At 46.3% G+C, this 23,501-nt stretch overlaps 1 protein-coding gene across 1 annotated transcript in view; it reads left to right on the forward strand.

Annotated features, from left to right (window-relative positions):
- Positions 1-1,354: 1,354 nt before the first annotated feature.
- Positions 1,355-23,501, forward strand: part of RCOR1 (REST corepressor 1) — an 89,989-nt gene continuing 67,842 nt past the window's right edge. The window contains exons 1-2 of the mRNA XM_055802755.1: positions 1,355-1,587; positions 1,680-1,739. Of these exons, the coding sequence (XP_055658730.1) occupies positions 1,401-1,587; positions 1,680-1,739 (247 nt within the window). The 5' untranslated portion in view covers positions 1,355-1,400. The remainder of the gene's footprint in view (positions 1,588-1,679; positions 1,740-23,501) is intronic.

The raw sequence follows: 23,501 nt of genomic DNA on the forward strand, positions 1-23,501 counted from the left end.
CGCGGGGCGATGCCGCCCCCGCCCCCCGCCGCCACAGCCCGGCCGTCGGACGGCGCCATGCGGGGAGGGGTCCCGTGCCCCGCCGGGCTGCGCAGGCTGAGGGGGCTCCCCGCGGCCCGAGCCCCCCGCCGCCGAGGTGGCAGGGCGGCCAGGCGCCCGGCTGGCGAGGCGTGAGCCGGGAAGCTCGGGGGCGCCGCGCACGCCGGGCCCCAGCAGCGGATCTCGGCTCGGCAGAAGAGCCCCGGGGAGCGGCGGGGCGCTCGGGAGTTACGGAGCGGACCCCTGGCGCCCACCGCCGCGGCCGGGGCAGCAGTGGCGCCCTGTGACGGTGACGACACACCCCGGCGGACGGCTCCGCCGCTGGGGGAAAGCCGGCAGCACCCTGCTGATGGGCCTGATCCTGCTCCGGGGTGCGGGGGGGCTGCTCCCCGGCTGGCTGCCCTCGTCCCTTCAGGGCTCCGCTCCCCCAGAGGGGGAGTCCCCCGGCCCCGACACCGTCCCATACCCGCAGCGCCGCTTCCGGCCGGGCCGACCCCGCTCTACCTCAGGCCACCCCTGTTCGCTGCGTGTGTCTGTGTCCGTGTCCCCGTCCCCCTCCACCCCCGGGAGAGACTCTTCCCCTCCGCGCCGCTGCTGCAGGCGGCCGTTCCGACTGAACCGGGCACAGACACCGGGCACCAACCGCCCCCGACCCGGCCCAGCTCAACGGCCCACGGGCAACGGGGGCTTTGTATGGAATCCCATTCAAACCACGCCGTAACCTTCCGCCTCGGGGGGAGAAGGAGGGGGGAAAAGTAGTCCCTCGCCACCCTCCTCCCGTTGCTGAGTTCACAGTGGGGCGGAGGACCCCACTGCCGCCCCCGCCGCGGGCCGGGCCGAGCCAGGGGGCGCCGCTCCGGCGGGGGTGAGCGAACCCGCCTCTCCCCCTCTCCGCCCCGGCGCAGCCCTCCGAGGAGAGGTATCGCTGGGCGGAGAGATCGCGGAGCCCTCACACGTACGGCCCGGCGATACGCCTCCACCTAACCCAGCAAACGGAAGCGCCGGGCCGCCACGATGGACAGGAAACGCCGTCCAATGGGCAGGCGGCCTGGCCTCCCAAAATGTAGGTTTAGCCAATGCGGAGGGGTAGGAGCTGGGGGAGGCGGGGCCTACCGCAGGCAGCAGCGCAGGTTGAACGGAGTCCCAGCGCAGGGCTGGGATGAGCCTCAAAGTTAGGGGCGATCGTGGTGGGGGATGTAGCAGCGCCGCTGCCGCCGCGCACCGGCCCGGCCCGCCCCGGCTCCCGCCCGCCCTCGGCGCCTCCCCCAGCCCCCCCCCCCCGCAGTTTTTAAACTCTGACCCCCCCCCCCCCCCCCCCCCCCTCCTTTCCTTCTTCTCCACACCCCCCCTTCCTCCCCTAAATGCCAGCCATGATCGAGAAGGGCCCGGAGGTCTCGGGGAAACGGCGGGGCAGGAACCACAACGCCGCCGGCGCGAATAATAACAACAACGGCGGTAGCAAAAGTTTATCCGCCGCCCCCAACGGCAACAGCAGCGGCAACTCCTGGGAGGAGGGTAGCTCGGGGTCCTCCAGCGATGAGGAGCACGGTGAGGAGCGGGGGGGCGGCGTGTGTGGGAGCTGGGGGGGCAGGGGCCGGGCGGGCCCACGCGGGTAACGCTTCTCCCTCTGCCTCCCTCAGCTGGCGGCGGCATGAGGGTCGGGCCGCAGTACCAGGCGGTGGTCCCCGATTTCGACCCCGGTAAGTCTTTATTTATTTCTTTTTTAGGGGGCACGAATACATCTCCCCCCACCCACCCCTTTGGACTTCCCACCGATGAGCGGAGCCGGGGGGGGTACTCTGCTCATGGGGGGTGGGTGTGTGTGTGTGCCCGAAAATAATCCCCCCTAATTCCGGCCCCAAACACCCGGAGCGGGAGCAAGGACCCCCTCTTCCCCCCACCCCCCGGCTGATAAAAGAAGTCTCGATGCTTTCCAGAGGGCGCTTTGCAGGCAGGGAGGAACAGGGAAGCTGGCAGGGCTAGAGGAGGCAGGAGATGGCAGTTGGGTGGTTTTTTTTTTTTTTCTTTCTTTCTTTTTTTTACCCCCCTCCTGGACTTGTCTGTCTGTGGGCTTGGTGGCAGCGGTGGAACTAGAAGATATCAAGTTGTAAATATAATTTTTTCGAAGGTATTTAGAAGGGGCTTGGGTCTGTATTTTAATTTTCTCTCTTCCTAAGAAGCTACTCACTTCCCCCCTCAAAAAAAAAAAATATGTTTCACATTCCAGCTATTCTGCTGCGGTTCTTTGTAAGCTAATTTAAAGTGGTATGGAAGCAAATTTTGAGCAAACAAAGGAATTGGGGCTGTGCTGAAAGGCAGGTGCTGGAAGCACGTTAGTACTGATGTATCTCTGTGTATAGAAAGACAGGCTGTTGACCTCCTTAGTTTGAAATCTAAGCATTTCTATTTTTTTTGTTTTGTTCCTTTGTAAGTGGAGGGTGAAGCTAGCAAAAACCCTCCTCTTGTCTGGAGAGCCTAGCGTTTGGAGTTGTCCCTTTGCCCAGCCCAAACTTAATTGAATCCTCCGCACCTCTTGCCTTAAAACAAAAAGAATGGTGTGGAAAGCCACAGTGTCTCCTTATTGAATCATCCTGAGAGTTACTATTGTGTGGATTTAGGAAAAAGGCTTCTCATGGATCATCTTCAGGCTGTGCACTAATGTGTTGGATGCTTTTTTTTAATTATTAAATACATATGTTTGTTAACTGTTAAGGTGTCGAGCACGAGGGTGAAGAGGATATTTTTTTTTTCCTTAAGTTCATTATTACTTGTAGGTATTTACGGATTCATTTTCCTCCACTCCTCCCCCCCCCCTTCATTTTGTGACAAAATAAGATACAAGGTCTTGGCACATAGGAACTCCATTTCTTGGTTGACCAGGAGGAAGGGGGGGGGGGGGGGGAGGGGAGGAGGTGGAGAAGAAGAAAAAGGCAAGGGGGAGAGCTGTTAGTTAGGCAGCAGTTGACACTATTTTTCAATCTGTAGGTCAAATGCAACATTTCTGTAACACAATGTGCATCACACTGGCTATTAGCCAGGTATCACAACAATACTTGGGCTTTTCGGTCACCCCTGTGAATTACCTCTTTTGTGCAATTCATTTCTCTAACATAATAGATGGAGGGGAAAAAATACTATATGCCCCTTCCTCACTATTATGTGCTTAGTTATACATTGTTCTGGTTTTAACTTATAGATGCACAGTGACCTATACAAAGGTTATTGCTTTTTGTACTGTGTGGAATGGAAGGGGTGGGGGGAAGTATGTGATGTAGGGAAGATTTTTTTTTCTGAGTAACATATACCCTAACACGGCATCAGCAAGCGCCCTTGAGTACACGGTGTAATACAGGTTTTGGTAAATTCACTTGAAGTATATGATCAGTCTTCTGATGACCTGAATGGGCATTGGATCCTCATTTACTGATCTATTATTTTCTCCCCACCTCCCGCCCCCCCCCCCCCCCCCCCCAAAAAAAAAAACAAACCCCAAACAAACAAAAACTTTATAGTTAACAAGTTTGAGGTGAACTTTGTCTGCTTGTGTATTGAAGAGTTGGTTTCCTAGCCTCTGGAATTACTCGGGAATGGTTTTGCAATGCAACGTTGTTTCCTGAATTTTGTGATCTTTTCTCAGTCCTAAAGGCTAAATAACCATGTTGTGTTTATTTGTTATGCTTCTTTTGTTCCCTTCTTTAAGAAAGAAAACCCTAAATAAGCCTAACACCCTGCACTAAGACCTTTTGACCGAAACTGTTATATTACCAGTGAGACAGGACAATTTCAAAGTTGAATTGATGAAATAGTGTTATCAGAGCGCACAGATGCTGTGTCTGTTTCTCACTAGAAATTTTAGGGATGGTTGACCAAAGGGTCCTAAAGCTTGAAGGTTGCTTGGTGTCGAGTTGCAGAGGCTTTCACCTTCAGATTAGCTGGCTGGTAAAATGTAAAGGGCTCACGCTGCTCTAGCTGTGTCTAAGGGGAAAATGGCACAGACTAGGCCTTGTATGTCTTACCTCTTTTTTTTTAGCTTAATGTTCAGTTATACCTTGAGTTTAGCGGAGATATCTGTAACTGCTGATTCTTACATCAGCGTTCTTATGTGGGTGTTCTTCTGTCCCTATGCATAGGGCAGAGAAAACATTTCATTTTGTTTCACTTCTCAGCCACATGCAGTCTGTAGCAAAGAGCAATAAAATCAGGAAAGCTTTTCTGAAATCCTTTTCTGTGAGACTACGGGACAAAGGAGAGGTAGAGCAAGGCAGTGGTGTGATGCTATTCTAGGTTTCATGAATTAAATAGCTGGAGAAGAGCAAAAAAAGTACCATATGGTACGGCCTGAAAGTGAAGAGAGTGTCTTCTCAAGATCTCATAGGTTTAGGGAGGGAAGGGACCTCAGCGCCTTTCTGTTTGCATGGAAGGGGGACAGGGAGTGAGAGAGTGCTCGTGTCTCCCTTGTTTGAATAGAGCGTGAGGAAAATGGTTAAAGGTTGTGCTTTGGTTTTGCTTCATCCTTATAACCAGAAAATAACAAGTTCTCATTCTGGATTAAAATACCTTGGTGCAAGTTTTTGATACTCCTTGTGGCTAAAACTTGCTGTGATGTGACCGAGGAAGGGCATGATGTGATTTGGACTGTAAAAATGCTTGTGGCTGGAAAGCTCTGTAGGAAGTAGTCCTTACTTGCAGTTCCTTTAGTGAATCTCTCTATGGTGGCAAGGCCTATTCCATGGGCTGGCAGAGCCTATAGGTTCTTTGCCAAAGTTAATGTTCCTGTCTTGCTTGCCTATCCCAGTCTCCCCTTACTTTGGGAAAGATTTTGCTGCATTGATCCCACTTATTTTATCCTCTCAAAAACTTATATTATTGGTATAGTACTTACACCTCTATTATTTGTATAATAAGAATATTTGTACAGTAAAGGCAAGGCTTTTGCAGAGGCAGTGTGTTTATTAAATAAGCCAAAACTTTTTTGGGCTGAAAATCCCATGCCAGATCTCACTAGAATCAGTAAAACTTGCACTTCAGCTGTGTTTCACTGTTTGGCCTTTATTTCACAGATGTGATGTGAAAAATTGCTATTGTCTCTCCTATTTTTCTCTTATTAGAGCTCAGAGTCAAATATTTGCCAGCTGAAAATTCTGTGTGTTAAACTAAAGGCTGGTATTGGTAGGTCAGCATTTCTTGCAAGTTCTTGGTCTGAGATGTTGAGGGTTTTGAAGAGGGAAAACTATTATGGTTCTTTTAATCCATACAAATGAAACTCACATGTCCTGTTAATGAAAAAACTCAGTGGAAGGAAACATTGCATATCCTAAAGCTAAATAAAAATCTTTCATATGGCAAAGCGCTGATACTGTGCTTGACCATTTTACTTGTTTATTAATTTACGCTATTGGAACATTGAAAATAGGAGCAAGAAAACATTAGTGAGTACTTTAACACGGCCAGTGAATTTAAGTAAAGATGAAAGCTTCTGTAATTTTGAGAAGTGTTAAATAACTCCCTGCGGAGAACGGTGTCTCCTGGATTTTGACATGTAGTGAAGGCAGATGAGCTTTTTTTTCCTCTCTTGTAGCACTACAGCTTTAGATTCCCTCATTAGCTGCAATGGCAGTAAAAATACAAGCCGTATCTTGTACCTTTGAACATCAATTGTGTTGGTCATCTTTGGAAAGCATCTTCCGAAGCTATTTCCAGTGGAAACGAGCGAAAGCTAGTTTGACTCAATAGTGTCTTGTAGAGATCCAAATTTGGGATGCGTGTAAATTGGGAGGCTTCAATCCCTTGTTAGCAACGCTACTCTCTTCCCAGTATTTTGTTGTTAACTGTAACAATTGTAACTGTTGTGAAGTAGAAATGGTGGAAGGAAATACTTTGTAGTGCTTCTACTTCTAGGTGCAGGAAAGTCTACTGGAAGGTGCTTGCTGCTGGAGTGTAACTAATCCTTGAGGAGCTTGTTTGCTACTCCACAGTTAGCTGTACTCTTGTGTGCTCCTGCACAAACACTTGATATTCCCTGAACCACTTTAGTGGCCAAGACTGTGTTGTTTCACCGTTACAAAAAACAAAGGGGGAGGAGTATGGGAAGAAACCAACAACCCTTTTCAGTGTAGTCAGAAACTCTGTCAGTGTAGTTGTATCTAAGAAGGGGTAAAAATACATATATATAAAAAATATATGTATAGTCATGGCTGTCTCTGATCTGAAATGCCTAACGGCGAAGTGGTGGTGTGGCTGTGCCCTAGGGGAGGAAGCTGGTGAATCCATCTAACTCTGTAAAAAGTGCACCCATCCTCTGTCTATTTAAGATTAAAGGTGAAAGTATAATAATGGAATAGCCACTGAGTGGCTGATTCCCCTAGAACAGCTGTCTTTCTTTGGTGATTGTAAAGGCCAGATTTCATTAGGTTATATCTTCAACTATGAAGCGCCTATTGGTCTACATGATGGGGACTGTAACCCTTTAACAAAAGGTTGTTAAAAGCCCCCTTAGGACTTGCACTTGGTAAGTGCAGCTCCCAGCCAGCTTGTTCTGTTTCTTTGCTTGCAGATAGTCCTGCTCGTAACAGTCCTAGTAGTTTGTGAATAGTCTGAATACCCAAGGACTGTAAGAGAAAATGGTATTTAGATGAATGGACTTGTCAGAAAGGGGGTGGGGAGAAAACTGTGCTCTCCAGGTGAGACTTTGGGATCTCCATCTGAGCAAGTGGAAAAGCCAAAACCAAGCTCCTGAAAATGGAAATACTGGTATCCTGGAAAGCTATCTCATCTTCTCAAATGACTTTGCCTTAAACACTACAGGCAGGAAGGAACTTGGTGCAAGTGTCTCTTTGGAAAAGAAGGGAGAGTTACGAGAAGGTTTGATCTAATCAGAAATACCAAACCATAATATACTAATGCCCAGTGTGTTTGGGCTGACAGAGACTGCCTGGTATCTTGATAAACCAGGTGTCCTTTCACTGTTGTCTGAGGAGATGTGCATCGTCCCCTACATGAGTTTTTCCTCAGGTGGTGGAAAATCAAGGTACTGTGGGTTTTCTCTTGAACTTTTGGGTGGGAGAAGAGGAGTTTTCCCCTAGTTGATCTGCTTAGCCCTTTATTCCCTTGTGGGCTATATGTTTCTTGTCTTCCTTCTTCCAGAAGTCCAAGCCTCTCTGTATGTGGTATACTTTAGAGCAGATGAGGAAGTCCTCCACAGGCGCTCCACCAAAAGCTGTTGCCCAAACCTTGTTTTTTCAGCTGTCTCAACCCCATAGGCATTTAGGTACAGTTGAAGGGAGTTCTTAAGGCCAGGCCTGGTCCCCAGCAGCCCTGGAGAAGGGGGAGATGACTGCTGCCACCTCCTTACTGTGCTGGCAACTCTGCTGGTGTGTGGTGAATCTCAGTCTCGTCTTGTTCCTTGACTGGTACATGCTGCTGGTCTAGTCACTATGGCAGGAGAGTGTGCAGTCCCACTACTACATTACAAGAATGAAGCTGACTTCTGGATGCCGGCAGGTTAGCTTATTCTCTGTTTCTTAAATCCACCCTGGAGAAAATAGTAGTGCCCAAGTTGGAGACTTTGTTATCCGTATCTCTGGCACCTCAGCAAGAGAACAGCTGTTGCTTTGGTGCCACACCTTTCTTACCTCTGGGCTGTTTGCCCAAGGGAGACCATTTTTAATCCTGCGTGGCTCAGTAGTTAGCTTTCACCTGCTCTGTTCACTTGTCCTGTGAAGGGGTGCAGAGGCTGCTGTGGTGAGCAGAGCTTCTGGTCCACGTTATTCCAAGGCATGGCTTTGGAGCTTTCTCATTATTCAAATAGTACCAAGAACATCCTTCTCAAACCTTAATGCTGTAGTAAACAAACAAGTCTCGGTGCAGCCAAAGCCTGTGGCTTCCTTCCCTGCCTGGCACATGCAGTGTTTGTATGTGGAGGTAATAGCTGTCTCATGTACTGACAAATGTATTAATGGCTGGACTGGAATTAATACTAGGTAGAGTGACTACTTTGTTCTTCATAGCTGGTTCCTGCTGCTTAATGAGTTGCTCTTAAAAACTCTTGTTTGCAGCCCTAGTTAGGTCTGTGACTTGGCCAAGTGAAGGCTTAGAGCTCCCTGTGATTAGTCATTATAATTAGCTCGGAAATCTTTGCCTCTGTGATCAAGGCACACTGTATAAAGGCACACTGTATAATGCGGCTTATAGTGGGCTGCAGTCCTGTCACATACCTTCAGAGCAGTGTAAATGACAGCGCTTTGTTGGACATACGTATGTATTTTAACTGTGCTGTAACTTTAATATATGATTTTTTTTAATATGTGCCGGGCAGGTAAATCTGAAGTAACTGGCTCCTCAGAAAATTGTGGTTTGTGCTAGTCCCCGCTTCCCTAGGATACAACAATTCGTGGTTGTGGCCAAGGCTTGCCTTACTCATTCCAAGTGTAAGGTAATATTTAGACATGGTGACTAGTGGCTGACTTGAGTCTAGAGACCAAATTAAAAAAAGAAAACTTTGGGGTAGTTAGAAAGAGCCTGCTGTCTTCCTAGGAAGTCTGTACCTCTTTATGTACTGGGTGACCTTGTCTTTTGAGGCTTTGACTTGACAGTATAAGAAGATGAGCAATCCCACGTTCTTAAGTGTTTAAACTTGAAACAACAGTTTGAAATTCAGTTCTTGAACACATGAAGTTGATTTGTAAATGAAACTTGGTCTTAAATGCTTAAGTAAGGTATGTTAGATTAGATGGCTTTTTAAACTTTACAAGCTTTTAATTTATAGTTTGATATGAAAGTTTTGATGACTTTGTGCTTTTCGAAAGTGCAAGAGGATGTGCTCAGCCTTTGTGAAGGCAGTGAAAGTTTCTCCAGCATATTCTAGAATTGGGCTGCTTTTGTGCTCCTGTTTCTGTTTTGAAATGCAACAGATTGTGATGGGACTGCCTTTAAGTATTGTAGGTCAAACTGAATAAATTTGTACAATATTGAGACAAAACAAGTGAGTTTAACTTACCTTTCCAAATATCTTCAAAAATTCAACTCCAAGCAGCAGTTTGCTCTTTGAACTTCATAAAGGAAGTATTGGTAAATGTTGCGTCTGGGGTGAGGAGGCTGCAGCCGTGTGATAAAATTGCAAAAATCCCCTCTCAGGAGGAAATTGTACTCTATGCTTCCCTCTTCAACCTGTCTTTCTATCTTGTATGTACCTATAGGGCACATCAGCAGAGTCTTACATGTATTCTGTATAACTACGTATATCTCCAGAAAAATATTATTCCCCTGCCCTATTAATTATAGGCAGGAGGATAAGGTAGTGAGCTTTTGTCCTTAAAGTTATTTCATCTTCCTCACCACCTCCCTTATCTCTGTGCTCTTCATCTGGATGGATTTCACAGGTAATAATCTGAGAAAGTCAATGGCTTGTTTTTGTAGTGTAGTTGTCTAATTAGAGGAGTCTAACCACATGGCTGTCTATCGCAGCTTTTCATTTTTGCTGTCTGTAGGTATCTGTGATAACTTGTGATGATAACATGTGCGTGTACTTTTAGATGGCTAGATGCCTTATCAGGTTGGGGTTTAGTTCGTACAGACTTTGATTTGAAAGTTGGGTATTAAAAATAATTATTAGTGTATGTGACCTTGAACTGGTGTTCTTCTAGACTTTATAACCCTAGTATGAAAGCCTGGTGTAACAAATGTGTAATCATAGTTTTGGCTTCTGGGTTCAGAAATCCCTAAGGCATATGTATAAACAAGACTTGTACGCAGGGGCACGATGCCTGCCCTCTGCTCTTAGCCAGTCCATGGAGGAGGCACAGAGAGATTCCAGTTCCACAAGGGGATTGGGGATGCTAAGAAAAACCTTTCCTGAGTAGGAAATGGACTCCCCTTTAAGAACTGAAGTGGCAGGACTGGGAAAGTCTCGTTTACAAAACAGCATTGCTTTTGAAGCAACTCTTTACTTGCAGTTTGCATTGAAATATGGAGTTTTTTTCTCTTCCCTGTGACTTCCCACCTTCCTTGGGGGTCTAAACTCATCCCTCTGTTCTCATCAGTAACATTGGTTTGAGTCTTGGCCACGTGTGGATGGGGATAGGGGGAGGATTTTTCACCTCCTGAGAGCTAGCTGCCCCATGTGGCAGGTGCTGTTGGCTGGAGTTGTTCAGTTTTGCGTTTGGGTTGCTAACGGCTGTGTGAGAAGCTAAAAGGGCCGTGTCTGTAATCCAAGGGCTTTTTTTTTTGTGTGCGTTGAACAGTGTAAATGACCTGTAGATACCAGTGTGCCTCCCTAGGAGGGGGCTGCTCTGGGTGCTTTTGGGGGGAGTCAAGAACTGTAAAGCCAGGCAGGTGTACCAGGTGTAACATTTGTACTTCTGTGGTATTGTTTTCTGTCTGGGAATCTTAAAGATGTCCCTCCTGGGACCCTTGTGCAGCTGCCACTGCACTGTTCATGACAGTAGCCATGGGAACACAAGTAGGATGATACAAGTTTAAAACCCCAACTTGTTGCTAGGCAGACCCAGCGCAATGTGTAGATTAAGTAGGTTTAACAACAACAAAACACCAACCCTGTTCTCATGTTCTACCTCTTTCATGGGGGAAGACAACTTGGCTTGCCCCAAATTCTGGGTCTTTGTCTTTAGGCTGGCAGAATGGAACCAGCCCCCAAAGGGTCCCCTGATACCAGCCAACTTGGGGGGAAAACCCCTTTTGTACATCTGAGTGAGTACGTGGTGGCTGGGTGAGTGGGAGTTTCAGCAGGTAGGTTTTGACACAACCTTTTCTTGAAAACAAAGTGCTGCGAGGCAAAGCGATGTGCCATCCAATGCAAAACTGTTGTGCTGCTTGTATAGTCTAAAAGTTGTAGCCTGCGTTAAAATAGATACTGCTAAAAGTGACACTCTAAACAAAGGTCACAGGCTTAAAATATCACAAGATCGCTTTTAAACTCTGGCTGTAAAAACTTAAAATTATGACTAAGGCAAGCTAAACACCTTCAAAACTTACAGTGCTTTTGCACACAGCATAAATGACGGTATGTGCTAGATGAGCTGGCATAGACCTTTTAACAAGGGCAATCTTTTGTTGATAAGTTGCTTTGTCCCAAGATCATGTTTTGGTACTTCTTGTTCAAGAAATAAGAGCAGCCTGTTCCCTCTTGTTATTTTTGCCATCGATGCCTGACAAAAGATGTGTGGCAAATTGTAGGGGCATGAAGGGAACTGGAGACCCAGTCTCTAAGGGAACGATGGGCTCTGTACTTCTTGAGGGCTGAGCTCCAGCATGCCTTGGTCTCTGCAGCTTCTGGCTTCCTGTATCACAGCAGTAATTGGTTATGTTCTGGCCACTGGTTTAAATGGATCTTTTTTTATTTTATAAACATTTGCTGTGCAGTAACTGTCATTCCTGTTGGAATAAGGCCATTTATAGAGATGCTCCCAATTACCACCTGCTCTTTTTCTTTCTTAGCAAAGTGCACTCTTACCTAATTTAACCTCCCACAGCAACTGTTTTCTCTTTGCACCTTGGCTCACTGCTATCCCTTTCCCCTCTGACCACCCTAACTAACTACAGTTGTCCTTGCTTGTACTTCCAGAAATTACCCACTTCTTGGGGGGGGGGGGTGGGGGGAAGCTGCTTTGCTTGGTTTGCCCCAAATATTTTTGTAGTCAGCTCTTACAAGAAAAGATTGCTTTCCTTTTAATATGCCTCAGCCTTTTTTGTTGTTTCCTAAGTTGCTATTTGTGGTTCTCCCACTTTCATTATAATTTGTGTACAGCTTTTAGATCCTATCTGTCCACCCTCTTACTAACCCAGCCTTCCTTGGATTTCTGTGCTCCTCTCTATGCTCCTCAGCCCTCTTTCCCTGTACTTTGTTCCTCCAGGAGAGACCTCTTCTCTGTGCCTGAGCTGCTCTGTAGTTGTTTTCCCAAGTTCCCTTGCAGGCTGGAAGAAAGTGGTCATGATTTTTATTTTGTTATGATTTTGCTCTAAAAAAGGGGAAAATGTAGCTGAACTCTTCCTCTTAATCTAGTTTACAACTTGTATACCTCTCTGGATGTGGGGTCTGCTCTGCCTGTTTTTCAAGCATTTAAATAGCAGTGATGATTTTGCCTTTTCAACCTCCTTTCTCGAGGCTTTTATGCATTGTTGAAGAGTTTCTGCCTCAGCTTTTCCTGTGGAAGCCTCAAGGTGCCGCTTGCTCTTGCAGGAGCAAATGCTTCCCACCACTTTAGCCTGGCAGAGCACCTGTCTCTGGCCAGTAGCATCACTCTTTTCCTGAACTGTTACTGCTGTAGCAAACAGGTGTGAGAAGGATGAGAGAGTTCATCCCTTCTGCAGCCTGGGCTGCCCTGGGGACAGGCTGAACGTTTGGCTGGAGCTTTCAGCTGGCCCCTGCCTGCTGGGCACTGAGGCTGAGTTGCTGTGAGTAGCTTTGAAGCCTGTCCTGTGAATTTGTTGAGGAGGGATGGGGGGTCTCCTCACCTGTTTTGTGAATAAAGCAAACCTTGGGGTTGCTGGCTGACTGAAATCTGCAAGCAGCAAGTTTTGATGCAGTGAGGATAAGCTTTTTCTCGCTTTGCTGTAGACTCAGCCTTGGGCTCATTGTTGGGTGTGCTGAGTGGGGTGATGCTGAGGGGAGCTGGGACAGTACAGCTGGATCTCATCTGAAGTTCTCATCACCTCTCCTCCTTTTAGGCTTTATGCAAGTATTGAATGACTTGGGGGAGAGGCTTGCTGGTGGGAACTTGGTGGCAGAGGGAAGATTTTTCAGAGCTGTCCTCTGGCTCTCAGCCCAAGATCTGAGTTGCTTGGCAAATTGTTTCCTCCTGTGCATACTGGCTCTGAGAAGCGGGTCTGCTCTCTGGGAAACTGCTTCATTGTGTTCTAGCTCTTTCTGTATTTTGGGTGGGTTTTTAGGCCTGTTGATTTGGTTCTTAAAATGGTTCCCCTCCCATTATTTGCTTGGGAGTGTGAGTGCCTGAGATGTGTGTGTGGTTTTTTGTGTGTGTTTTTTTTTTTTTTTCTTAAGGCAATTTCAGGTGAAACAGCCAGCTGTCCTCCATGAGCAGGTCAGATGCTTTCCTTGTGGTGCAAACAGGGCAGGCATAAATCCAGGTATCCTGCCAACAGTCTGAAAATTGGCAAGGGTCTAGGGGCATATTTGTAGATCTGGGTGAAAAATGACTTTTTCTATTGGAGCAGAAGCAAAGATGATTGGAGTTGGGGGGTCTTGTGGTTTGCTTTGGTGCAGCTGGTGACAGAGCAACATCCCTGTGCTGGTCCAGAGCAAAAATGGGCAGCCTTTGTTTTGCCTGACAATCTGAGACTTGCTGCTGCTGGTTTGAAAGGACAAATGTGTATTGAGAGGTCCTTTATAAACGTTTAAGCTGTTTAGAGAGTTGTATGCGAGTGGTTACCTTAGGCATAGTGATGTCTTTTATTGTACCCATCTTGCTGAAGTTATTTTGAAGGATGGAGAAGACAGAACTTCTTAGATCCTCAATAAGAATATTTTTAGAGATTATAAAAACAAATAAATGAGGTGTTGAGGGGATTAGACTTGGAAGCAATTTTTACTGTTCTGAAACTTGCTGGGGAGGGGACTGTTTCATGCTCTCTTACCTGAGCCCTTCTGAAGAGGCTCTGGGAGCAGATGCTGGCCTCGTCTTGAAACCAACTGTCTCTATCTCAGTTCAGTGGAATGCTGCCCTGTCTGGTTATTGCTCACTCCTCTGCTGTTGTGTTGCCCAGAGCAATACCTCCTGAGCAGCAGTGTGTCCTTTTGTTTCAGCTCAAGGGAAGGAAACTACTGGGTGCAGTAGTACTGCTTGCAAAATGATTTCAGTGTCTGCTGGGGGAGTGGGGTAGGAGATGCAACTGGGGGCTCTTAAAAGAGGTGGGTAGGAGAAACCTTTCCAGTGACTATATAGTGCCTATATAAATAAAGGCAGCGGATTTAATTCATGCTGCCAGAGCTGGGACAAAGCTTGGAGCAGGTGTACATCCAGAGTTTTGCTTAAGTTGGATGGATGCCTGCTGAAATGTTTATCAAACGTGAGAATAAAAGGAAAAAGGTTGCCTTGAACCTTTTTTTGATGATGCATTTTAAAAATAACTTTTCTAAAGTGAGCAGCAGGTACAACTAGAGTTTGAAAAATTGACTTGGTGCTTGCAAGCCACAGTGGGAAACACCTGTACTGCAATATGCTCTGCAGCAGGAAGGGATAAAATGGTTGGGTGGTGCTTCCTTACTGTGGTGTGTTTGCTGTTGTGGGGTTCTCCTTGTGTGCTAGGGTTGCCTTTGCACTCTTATTGCTACTCTGTTCTTAATTTTTCATCAGTAGATGTAATTTGGCTTGGTAACTGTATTGTACTGCTGTTCGAGAGGTTCTGGAGTAGGAAAGTTAATCTTGGTAGTCTTAGCTCAGGTTTACCTCTAAAACTATGGCACGCAGTTGAAGCGCTGAAGCTGTCTTCAGACGAAGAAAGACACTACTGCACTAATGTGCTAATTTTATACTCTCACTTGGCAGGTTGCCTTTGTAATCAAAGGGCTGGAAATTTTTCAGTTTGAACAAAATGTTCTAAGTAGCTGTTCTCTAGGTGGAAACGGATTTGATACGGGATACTGCCTTCAGAAGAAATCCATCTTTCCATAACTTCCTGGGCATAATCATTCCCACTAAAATTCTCTTTCCTGACTAAGTGAAGCTATAGTAAAGACCTGAGAAGGCTTACCTGTGGAGATTCCTCAGCAGAGGCATCTCTCTTCAGTCTCTGTGTCTGATGGGAAGGGGTGGCAGGGGTAGGGGATGTGTTTTCAGAAAGTACCTGTAAGTTTTAGGAATGGCAGTTGTTAATGAATTTCAACAGGGCCATTCTATTATGTGCCATTTTCTCCCTGTTTGGTTAATAACTATTGTACGTGCTTGGTAGAGAGCATGGTCAAAATAGAAAAGCTTGTTTTAAGGAAGTTTGGAAGAGAATGTCCTGGTGAGTTGTACAGTACCTGACACGTGAGAATTATGCAGCAGGAGGTAAGTATCTGCTTCTCATCAACAGTGTAAAAGTAATTAGAAACATCTTTTGATGCCCTTAAGTTTTTGCCCATTGTTTAAGGGAATCGGTGAGCATTGACTAGAGAACATGGGTATCCAGACTTAACTTTTTCCAATGAATGTCCACAGGAGCAGAACAATCACAGGGCAATCATATATTTTTAAAGTGGTTTGATATGAAATGTTAACTCAAAGGCCATGTTATGTTACTAGAAAGCTTAAAACAAATGGCAGAATTGCTTCCAGGCTCTATGAAACTCATGTCTTCCTGTTTTCTCTGATTTATTCTTTTTGAAGTAGCTTCCAGTGTTCTTGAATCTATATACAATTTTAAATACAGTATTTTCTAATGAGCCTAAAATTTCAACCTCTGTAATACTATAATGAGAGCTGGCTGCTAAACTTTGTTGCTTTGAGTTTAAGATGAAACAAAACTCTGTGTGCCATATGTTAAAAGGACAAGCTGACTTGACAACAAGAATGTTTTATCTTCTGCATTTTGGCAAGTCTCTGTAGTCTTGGAGGGCAACTGTAAGGAGAGAGAAATCAGTGAAGGTGTAGGAATGATGTGAACAGGACTTGTGAGGTCAGCAGAACTGGAAGCTGTGTCTTACATGGGAGGGGGGAATAGGAAGAGAACCAGCCAAGAAGGGCTGAAAAGCGGCAGTGGGGAAAATCTTAACTGAAAAAAAGTCTCATGCTGTTAGTGTCCCCTCCTAAAGATATTTGGCTATTCTTTCTGTTGTTTTATCATTTGATAGATCAAACATAGAGTTGCCAGTTCAGATGAGTGCAAATCCACCCTTCCTACACTTTGCCAGAATATGGTCTTAAATTGAATTCCTGAGATCAGGAGTCAAACCAGGCTGGTGGGGTGGTGGTGGAAGGGAAGCTACATCCATGACAGTATCTTACTAGCTAAAGGCTGCTGTACCTGCAGGTCTGACACATCCATGTTGAGCTGAGCTACTGCTTCTGCCTACAGCAGCTGTTCTTATCTGTTAGGGCCTTACGTACATAACTGGGTACTGCCCTGGCAACCTGGGCAAGTGTGCAGCTTGCTTGGTGATGGGAGAGCCAGAGCAGGCCTGTCCTTCCTTTCTCTCTTCTGAGGGAAGGAGAGCTGTGGCTTTCTCTGCTCACATGCCCTCTGCGAGCCCTGCAGCTGCTCAGGCCACTCAGCTGAAACTCTTCTTTGCTCTGGGTTTTGTTCTATCTTACCTGAAAGCAGTTTGCTCAGAACTTAAGGACTTACATAGTGGGATGCAAGTTGTGTTCAGCATCTGCTGTTGTGCTCTGTCACCATCAGCAAAGTGTGATGTCTCCATGGCATACTGTTCAGTTGGTGCTGCTGTGTTGGGCTTGGTGAAGCTTGATCACCATGGGTCTAATGACTTGCTTGCCATAACCTGTGATAAAGGGGGAGGGGAGGATTGCAAGTGAGTGTTTCAGCCATCCTGTCAGTATATTTTACTGTCCTGTTGGTTGTCCTGCCTGTCCTTTGAAGCCAGGCAGCATCCCTTTGTACTGCCTTTGGGGCATGAGGATCTCGTATGTGATGACTTTCTGCTGGACTGTAGCAGGCTGCTGGAAGTTTGAGCGAGCCAAATGAGCTGCTGGCTCTGGGGATGTGCCCAAGCCAGATGCAGGGAGAGCCAACACTGTAAGTCACCATGCAGGCTGGCTCTTGGCACGGTATGCAGCCGAGTAAAAGTTGCAGGACATGCTTTGCAGGGTCTAGAGGCTGAACTCACCTCTGAGTGGATCTTCTAAAGTTTTGTTACTTCTGTTCAGGCTTGAGTTCTACAGTACGGGTCTTTTTCCTCCGTCTCTGTGTTTTACACTATATTAAAGTTCTTAAACACTTGTCTGGGTGAAGGGGCCCTTAAGGAGTCTGGAAAGAAGGGAGGTTGAAGGTGGAAGGACAGAAAGCCTTATTTCATCCGTGAGCTGCACAAAGCACCATATCTCTTTCAGAGGTGGAAGTACTGTTACTACATGCATTCATGCCTAGACCTCTCAGGGGCTGGGACAGGTCTTGCCTAAATCTGATCTCCCAGGTCATGCTAATTCTAGTTCTTCTTTCTTGTGTCATGCAATAGCTCAGCCTCCCCCCTCTGAAAAACAAGCAATATTGCAGTCATTCCTGTGCTGTTCATGTGCTGTGTGTTCAGAGCAGGACCCTCCTCTGCCACTGGGGTGTCCTTGCTGCAGCAGGTGGTGGTTACACTGTCACTGAATTTGGCCAGGCATGTCCAGGATCCTGATCAGTAAGAGCAGGCACTTTGTGCTGGCGCTGTTGTTAGACAGGCATGAAATCCCTGTCTTGGATCACAGTACAGTTTACACCCTGTTGTTTCACAGATGTCTGTGTCATACAGCTGTAGGGTGACAAAAATCATCTTGTCAAAGCAGATGTTTAAGTGGCTATTTAACTTGCTTTGTAGTGAACTATCCCCATGCAACTACAGCTGAGTGGAGAAGGAGTATGGGCTAGCATAGAGGGAAGTGGTGGGAATACTGCCTCCAAATAGCCGTAAATAAATAGTCCTTGATTGCAGCCAAGCACAGCTAGAGCATTAGTGAAGTGAGCAAGGGAATGAAGTAATGATCATGGACAGACCCTGGAATGAATTGGACAGGGGAAGCTGTCAGCACACCCAAAATGGCCCTTCTGTGTAGATGTCTGACTAATTGGCAGTGATGGGGGAAAGAGCACGTAGGATGCTGGGATTTGACACTAGCCTCTGAAGGGCTCTCTAGGGCATATGTGACCACTGGAGGTGGCTTGTGAAGCTGGCTGATAGGGTCCTTCCATAGGGTTTAGATGCATAGTAACGAGAAGGTTGTCACTGGCAGGGAAAGAAAAATAACTTGTTCCCCTCTTCAGTCACTTGCACTGTAAGATTACAAGCTTGTGCTGGGATTGGGCAAAATGAATGCTATCGCCTGCAGTGTTCATGGCTCTTGGTACTTGCTTGCCTCCACATAGAGGAGCTTGGGACATTTATGTGCTGCAGGGACAGTAGCCACTTTTCCTGTTCAGGGCAGGACTTTCAGTGCACAGTTAATCCAGGTACTAAGATAAGTAATTAGCACCTCTACTCTGCATGTGCGGTCTCCATAGCTAAGCCTCCATCAAGTTCTTAAGTTTCTTATTTTGTTAGCCCCCAGCTGGATCACTTCTCTTGGCACAATGGAGGCTGAACTTGAATGAATGAGAACCCAGCTGGGAGGTGAGCCAGCTTGCTGTGCAGATAATGTGGCGATATGTCTTCTCCTTCCTCCTGTTTTTGGCCCAGTGGCCTAAAACCTTTTTCTGAAAAAGCATCCTCCAGTTGATTTTTCAAATGGGGAAACAGGCAGGGCTTCTTGTAACAAGGGAGGGTAAACTTGGTTTAGGTTACTTTGCCCTGCAGCAGAGAACCCTGACACCTGAAGGTAAGAGGTGGTGGTGGGGAGAAGACTCCAAAGAGAGCTTGGTTTCATTAAGCAAAGTCACCTAAAATCTTGACATGTTAGAATCATTTCCACTTGGCATAGCCTGTGACAGGTGTTTCACCATGGGAAACTTACTGCTTGACTTCCAGTATGACCTTGGGCAGAAAGCTGAACCTTTTGGCTTTCTCCGTTTTATGTTAAAGCTGCCTGTGTTGTTCAGTATGGGGATGAGAGTGGAGTGGACAAGTGTGTGTGTATCTAGACACATTAGAGAAGAAACCAGCAGCCTAAGCAGAGCTAATGCTTTATGAGGCAGGGCTGGAGTCCCCCCTGTCTGATTTGGAGACAAGTTAAGACAGGGAGAGGAGGTGTCAGTGTTTGTAGTCTGTCTTATTAACAGAATTGATGTATCTGAAGACTGGTTTGACCACAGCAGATTAATTAATGTTCTGAAAGTAAAACAAGAAGAAAATTTCCTTTGTAATCTGTCTTCCAAAAGTCGAAAGTGTTTCTGGCTGCAGGATATCTAAGGTGCATTAACTGTTCCAATGTGAATTCCTTGTGGAGACTGTGCTTGCTCTAGCATTGCTGCGAAGTAAAGCAGGTGCAGCCAGCGCTTGGCTTGCCTGGCCATCTCGGAAGGAGTCTGCATTTGTGCACTGGTTTGGGGGGAGGCAGAGATCTCTCTAGCAGGGAAGGCAGAAGCTGAATTTACACGTTTCCCTTTCAGGCTGCTTGGAAGGAAGAGAAATATGTAGTAAATAAATGTGTGTTGGGGTTAGACTGTTGTGCCAGACCTGTGATGTGTCTTGAAGTTTAATTCTTTCCCACTGCCTGTAATGGAGTGATGAGGGACCAGAAGGTTTCCTGGACTGTCCAGTGCTGCTCATGTCATGTAAGGGCATATTTCTCTGGGTTTCCTTAATTTCTAGTTCATAATAACTGACTCTCTTGTTCGCATGTGCAAGAAAAACTGCTCCCAGGCACCACTGGAGTTGGGGAGGCCTTTGCGCTGACTGCTTTAGTATTGTTCCTGTTTCTGGAATGTCAGTTCTATGGGTGAAACCTGGTGTGGTGGAGCAGCCACAGCCGCAGAGCAGGTGGATTTCACTGGCTCAGGAGAAATCCTCTTCCCCCTTAAAAAAAGGGTTTGGAGGGTGTTTCTCGGCAATTTCTCTGCTATGCTTTTTTCTCTGGCTATTTCACCAGAGGGTTTTTGAGAATCTGGAGGCCTGTCCCCTGAAAATCTGGGAGGGGAATACAAGATACTAGAGAAGGTAGGGAAACTCTTGAGGCAGTGTGTTCTGGTTTGCTGGATTCAAGCAAGTGCCTGAAGCCCAGAAGTTCCCCCACTCAAAGCCCCTGTTTACTGTGAGAGCTGGAGAAGTGAATGCCAGGTGATGCCAATAGAAGCATATTCAGTTCTCCTGGACTTCTCTCTAGCTGCCTGCCTAAATAAACACCCTCTGCATCAGTCACACTATTGTCTCATGCCTCTGAGCTAAGCTAATTTTCCCCTTGATGGTGTAAAACAGGAAATGCATTCCAAATCTTTGACAACTCTAGCTCTATCCCCTCTTAAACGATGAGAGGACAGCTGGTCTATGGAAACACCACAGCATTTATCACCTGGCCACATGCAAGGTAGCCAGAGGGTGCTGCGTGCCTGCCACATCCATTGGAAGTCCGCGGTAGTGGAGCTAGCGTTTGTCTCAGCCTGCTTTGTGCAGTGTGTTTCTGTACAATGTGTGAATGCCAGTTGTTTAGAAATGTTATGGAACTCATGTTCAGTCTACTCCTGGAAGGGAGAGATCAAAAGCAGGTCCAAATGTGTTGTCTGTGGTCTGTGAAAACCACAGTGTATTGGATGGTGAGTTACCTTCCTAGGTTCAGTTATAACGGAGCCCGAGGGGACCCTGAGGGGAATAGGCTCTTGTTACTGTGATGTGGAGACATAATTTAAGCAAGTCCCTCTCAGGGTTCAGGGCCTCCTAGTGACCTGCTTTACTGTGAAGAGATGCTATTGTGACATCGACAAGCAGAAGCCTGTCCGAGGCGATGACCAAGTACGCCCGGCTGTAGTTTGACATGTGTATTATGACAGATGGATACGCAGGTGAGCCAAGAAGAGGGTAAGAGGTCAGAGTAGCTAGAAGAGCTTCTCCTGGATCTAGCAGCCAAACAACTGTTGTCCTAATCAGCAACTTGTGGGAATGGCTTGTGGAGACAGGATGAAACAAACACTGGTCCAGCATTCTGTTTGCTAGTGTGCACCCAAGTGTCTTGACAATTTATTTCTTTAAGGTGTATTATCAGCTATGCAGAGCATTTAATGTCTCAGACAAATTGGTCTGTAGCTGTACCTTGAGACTTTTTGCAGGCAGTGTCTATCATGGCAATATAAATCATCCATCCATCTAGTGACAAAAATGCCTGCTGCTTACCCCTGGAAACATGCTTTTGAACTGTCAGAGTGTGAACACTGTGGTGGGCTAAGCAGTAAGTCTCAAGTGCATTGTGCTGGCATGGTCCCTGCTTGGTGCAGTGCATGCAGGGGAGCCTGGATGGGGCCCCTGGGTTCAGGAGCAGTTCCTGGAAGCCTGGCTTCCTGCTGCTTGTGACTTCTCAGCTCTGTGAAGTTTTATGCTTTTAAGTGGATGATCTGTCTCAGTAATTGGTCCAGGGGCTTGGAAGACAGAGGTGTGCAGCACCGTGTTCTGCTGTAGAGCTGCTTGTAGGGAGTGGGGGGCGATGTTGCTGGTGTTTTGAGAACAGTCCTTGAGGCTCGTCATTAAGTACATTGTAACTGGCTCTGATCGAGGGCTTGCAGTGTGTCTGTTGCTAGTCTGCAAAGCTCTTTCCTTGTGGCTTTATCAATTTCAGCTTTAAAAATAAACTTGGACTTATTGGCTGTGTGCAGGCTTGGGATGGCACAATACACTGTTAGTTCATCTTTGGAATAGAGGTGTGGGTCAGCTGCTGGCAGGCAGAAGTCCCTGATGTAGATGCTGTGTGGTCAGCACACCCCACCCTTCTACCAGCAGAACTTGCTGGGAGGTGGTTTGGCATTGCTGTACAAGCACAGCTCTGCCAATATAGCAGGACACATACTGGGAATGCTCTGAGGATGCTTTTGTGCTTAACTGCTATGGAGTGAATCCATGAACCAGAACCTAGCTAGGTCAGTGGAACCAAGTCCCTTTGGGTTGGAGGACTGTAGGCTGGGCCTTGTATTGCCATTCCTCCTCTTTCCCAACTTACAATGTGAAACAGTTGTGTGGGTGGTGTTTTTTTCTTTTTTTCCTTCCTCTCCCTTTTATTTTTATTAAGCTAGTTTTAATCCACAGTATTGTCTTATCCTATCACCTGTGATTCTCCACAATTGTAAATTGGCAAGAGACTTGATTAAAGCTTAGCAATACATTAAAATCTTTTCTAGTACTCTAGGAGCTTTGACAATAAGAATGACAAGATTTCTAGAACCTAAATGTTTTGTCCTCATTTGTTCAGCTTTTTGCTTTAACAACTGTCTCCAGTGGTCTTTTTCAGGCAGTTCACCTGGTGCGGAGGCAAGATTTGCTGTTCTGAACTTTTCAGAATCACTTCTGCCTCCCCGCTTCCTAAAGGCTCTGCTCTTAGTACTCACAGAGTTGCAACACCAGGTTAGAATAAACTGATGTGGCACATGAGGAAGGATGGACTGGGGAAATACGGTAGAAGACTTGTGTCTGAAACTGCAAAGGCACAGATAGCCTCTTTTCTTGTGGTTAATAGCTTGCTTTTCTTTCTATTTCACTAATTTATTCCTTTATTTTCCTGTGCATTAGTCTTTGAAATACTGCTAGAAAAGGATAGGTAGGCATAGATGCAGTTTCCTCTGTTCTGAAGTGTAACAGAGATAGATCATTAGCTTCTCTGTAACCAACCTACCCTCCTTAACTACTGCTTTTTGTTCCTGGGTTTTCCAGAAGGTCTTGCTGACTTGCATCAAAACAGGAAGTCTGCAGTGCTGTAAATAACTGGGTGGTTCAGTTTGATTTTTTTTCCATCCAACATTTTACCAGCCAGAGTTAAAATTCTTTTTATTGGCATCAGTCATCCTGAGCTAGAGCTAGACTTTCTTTTGGCACATAATAACCTATCAAGTTTCATTATGGAGAAATGTGGGATTTGAGGGAGAGTGGGGTTGGTCCTGCTTTGTCCCTCCGCTGTATTTTGGCAATATTCCCTACAAAGGTACTATATATGAAGACAGTGCAGAATGTCAGAACATCCTTGGACTGACCCTGAAGGTTGCTGTCTGTCTTAACCTGACTGTAGGAAAAGAAGGCTTAGTTCAGCAGCCTCAGAGGAGGAGCACAGCAGATGAAGACAGAGGATTTCGGTTTCCTGGTGAAGTTCTACTGCTGGATTGATGCGATCATACCAGTATAAATGTGGAGCAGCCTCCGTGCACAGCAAGAGTGGACATAGTGGGTGTGACTACTTTTCCATGGGTGACTTCTCAGTTTAACTTGCTTTCATCTTCCACATCTGTACAGAGGTTTGAGTTATGTCATGACTGTCCCTGCTTGTGGTAGCAGCTCTCTAGTAGGTTAACTGTACTCTGCAGTGAGATACCTGGATATGAACTTCAGGAACTCCTTTTGATAGCCTGGGCATATGGATATGATTCTCCTGCTATGTTCTTTTAGTAGTTTAGGTAAAGCTTAAGCTGTGTAGCACATCTCTGGCTGCAGGTCTGCAGGGTTCTGACTTACACTTTGTCTACACTAAAAGGCTTTTTCTGTATAAGCTGAGCTAGGCTGTTAGTTTAATCTGCTGTAGTTAAGGCTGTATAACCCTTACAGAGGAACTCCAGTCAGTTGTGAATAACTTGCTTTCCCCTTCCTTTCTTCTCCTTCCCAATGGGGTTTCCTATTTAGAAAAGGGTTTTATGAAACCTCAAATGATATTTAGGAAGCTGTAGACTTTCCT

The sequence above is a fragment of the Falco peregrinus genome, chromosome 1, assembly GCF_023634155.1.
Source record: "Falco peregrinus isolate bFalPer1 chromosome 1, bFalPer1.pri, whole genome shotgun sequence".
In the NCBI taxonomy this organism is placed as follows: Eukaryota; Metazoa; Chordata; class Aves; order Falconiformes; family Falconidae; genus Falco; species Falco peregrinus.